Here is a 1,314-nt window from a genome sequence, read left to right as displayed (position 1 = left end):
GGGGATAAAGAAAGAGAAAAAGAAAGAAAAAGAGAAAGAGGAATTCATTTACATTTATAATGTTAAAGTTTCAAATGACAATATTCTGTTGCATTATATCGCATAATAATATGTGGTCTGAAAACGGATAAAACCGAGGCTAAAGAAAGTTGTACGAAAACGGGGTGGAGCAAAGCGAGTTGCCTTGCAGAAAGAGAGGGAATAAAAGGAGGGGGAGGGGGGAGGTCTGCTTAAAAAGAATGTGGGGGTCAATATATTGGGAGACCCAGTCACCCGTGAAAGGTGTTTGTAAAGACGTCTCCTCAGATTACCTAGATAGATGTTTGAGCCCAACACACGGAACTTTTCTTTTATCGTAGGTCAAAACCTTGTCTTGTCGAGGTGCCTTATTAGAGCAGTGTCAATGGCCGAGTTGTGTAACTTGTTCATGATTGTTTGGGGTGCAGGTTTTATGCAGGGCTGCAGCTGTCTCTCTCTCTCTCTCTCTCTCTCTCTCTCTCTCTCTCTCTCTCTCTCTCTCTCTCTCTCTCTCTCCCCCTCTCTCTCTCTCTGATATTTTTCTTTTTAAATTAAAAAAAAAATAAAAAAATAAATGTATATATACATATAAAATAATAAAATATAAATTCTTGATGCTCTGGTCTGGGCTGCAGCCAACGTGTAAAGCAATAGCGCTTTGCATAATGCTGGCCTTGCTTTTATTTCATCTTTGTATTTTGGCTGCATTGTGCTTGTGGTAAAACGTTGGAGTCTTTTAGATTTAAGAAAAATGCTTTGCAACCCCTATCATTTCAGAAATCGTAGATGAATTCAAAGCAAAAAACCCCCAACACCCCCCCCCCCCCACAAAAATAACGAAAAGGAACAAAAGGAATACTTTCAGCACAACTGCTAACAACAACAACAACAACGACAAAAGCAGTTGTAGTTGCAGCAACAATGATAAAAACAACAACAACAATAGCAAAAACAACAACAGCAACAAATCGTCTTCATGAAAAACAACAGCAGCAACAATAGCAGCGGCGGCAACAACAACAAGGATAACAGCACGGCAATCAACAATGAATTCTACAACAACGACGACAACAACAACAACAGCACCATCAAAAACAACGACAACAACAACACATTTACCATATGAGTATTCAAGATTCGGGGCGAGGGGGCATCTTCTATGTCCGCTAACAAACGATTGGCCTCCAACATGGAAGCTTCCTTCTCTGTGCCCACCACCTTGGTCCGCCCGTCCAGCAGAAGTCTGCCCATCTCCCACACCCAGTGGCAGCCAGACTTGGTGTACGAGCACAGCAT

General features: G+C 41.6%; 1 protein-coding gene across 1 annotated transcript in view; it reads right to left on the bottom strand.

Moving 5' to 3' along the window:
• The window catches only part of LOC101858306 (sulfotransferase family cytosolic 1B member 1), a 10,231-nt gene that overhangs the window by 5,461 nt on the left and 3,456 nt on the right, over positions 1–1,314 (bottom strand). Inside the window, exon 3 of the mRNA XM_035972490.1 lies at positions 1,138–1,293. Coding sequence (XP_035828383.1) covers positions 1,138–1,293 — 156 coding nt within the window. The remainder of the gene's footprint in view (positions 1–1,137; positions 1,294–1,314) is intronic.

This window comes from Aplysia californica, unplaced genomic scaffold (assembly GCF_000002075.1).
Source record: "Aplysia californica isolate F4 #8 unplaced genomic scaffold, AplCal3.0 scaffold00710, whole genome shotgun sequence".
In the NCBI taxonomy this organism is placed as follows: domain Eukaryota; kingdom Metazoa; phylum Mollusca; class Gastropoda; order Aplysiida; family Aplysiidae; genus Aplysia; species Aplysia californica.
Note: the sequence above shows the minus strand (reverse complement) of the source record. Positions and strands in the feature narration are given on the sequence as shown.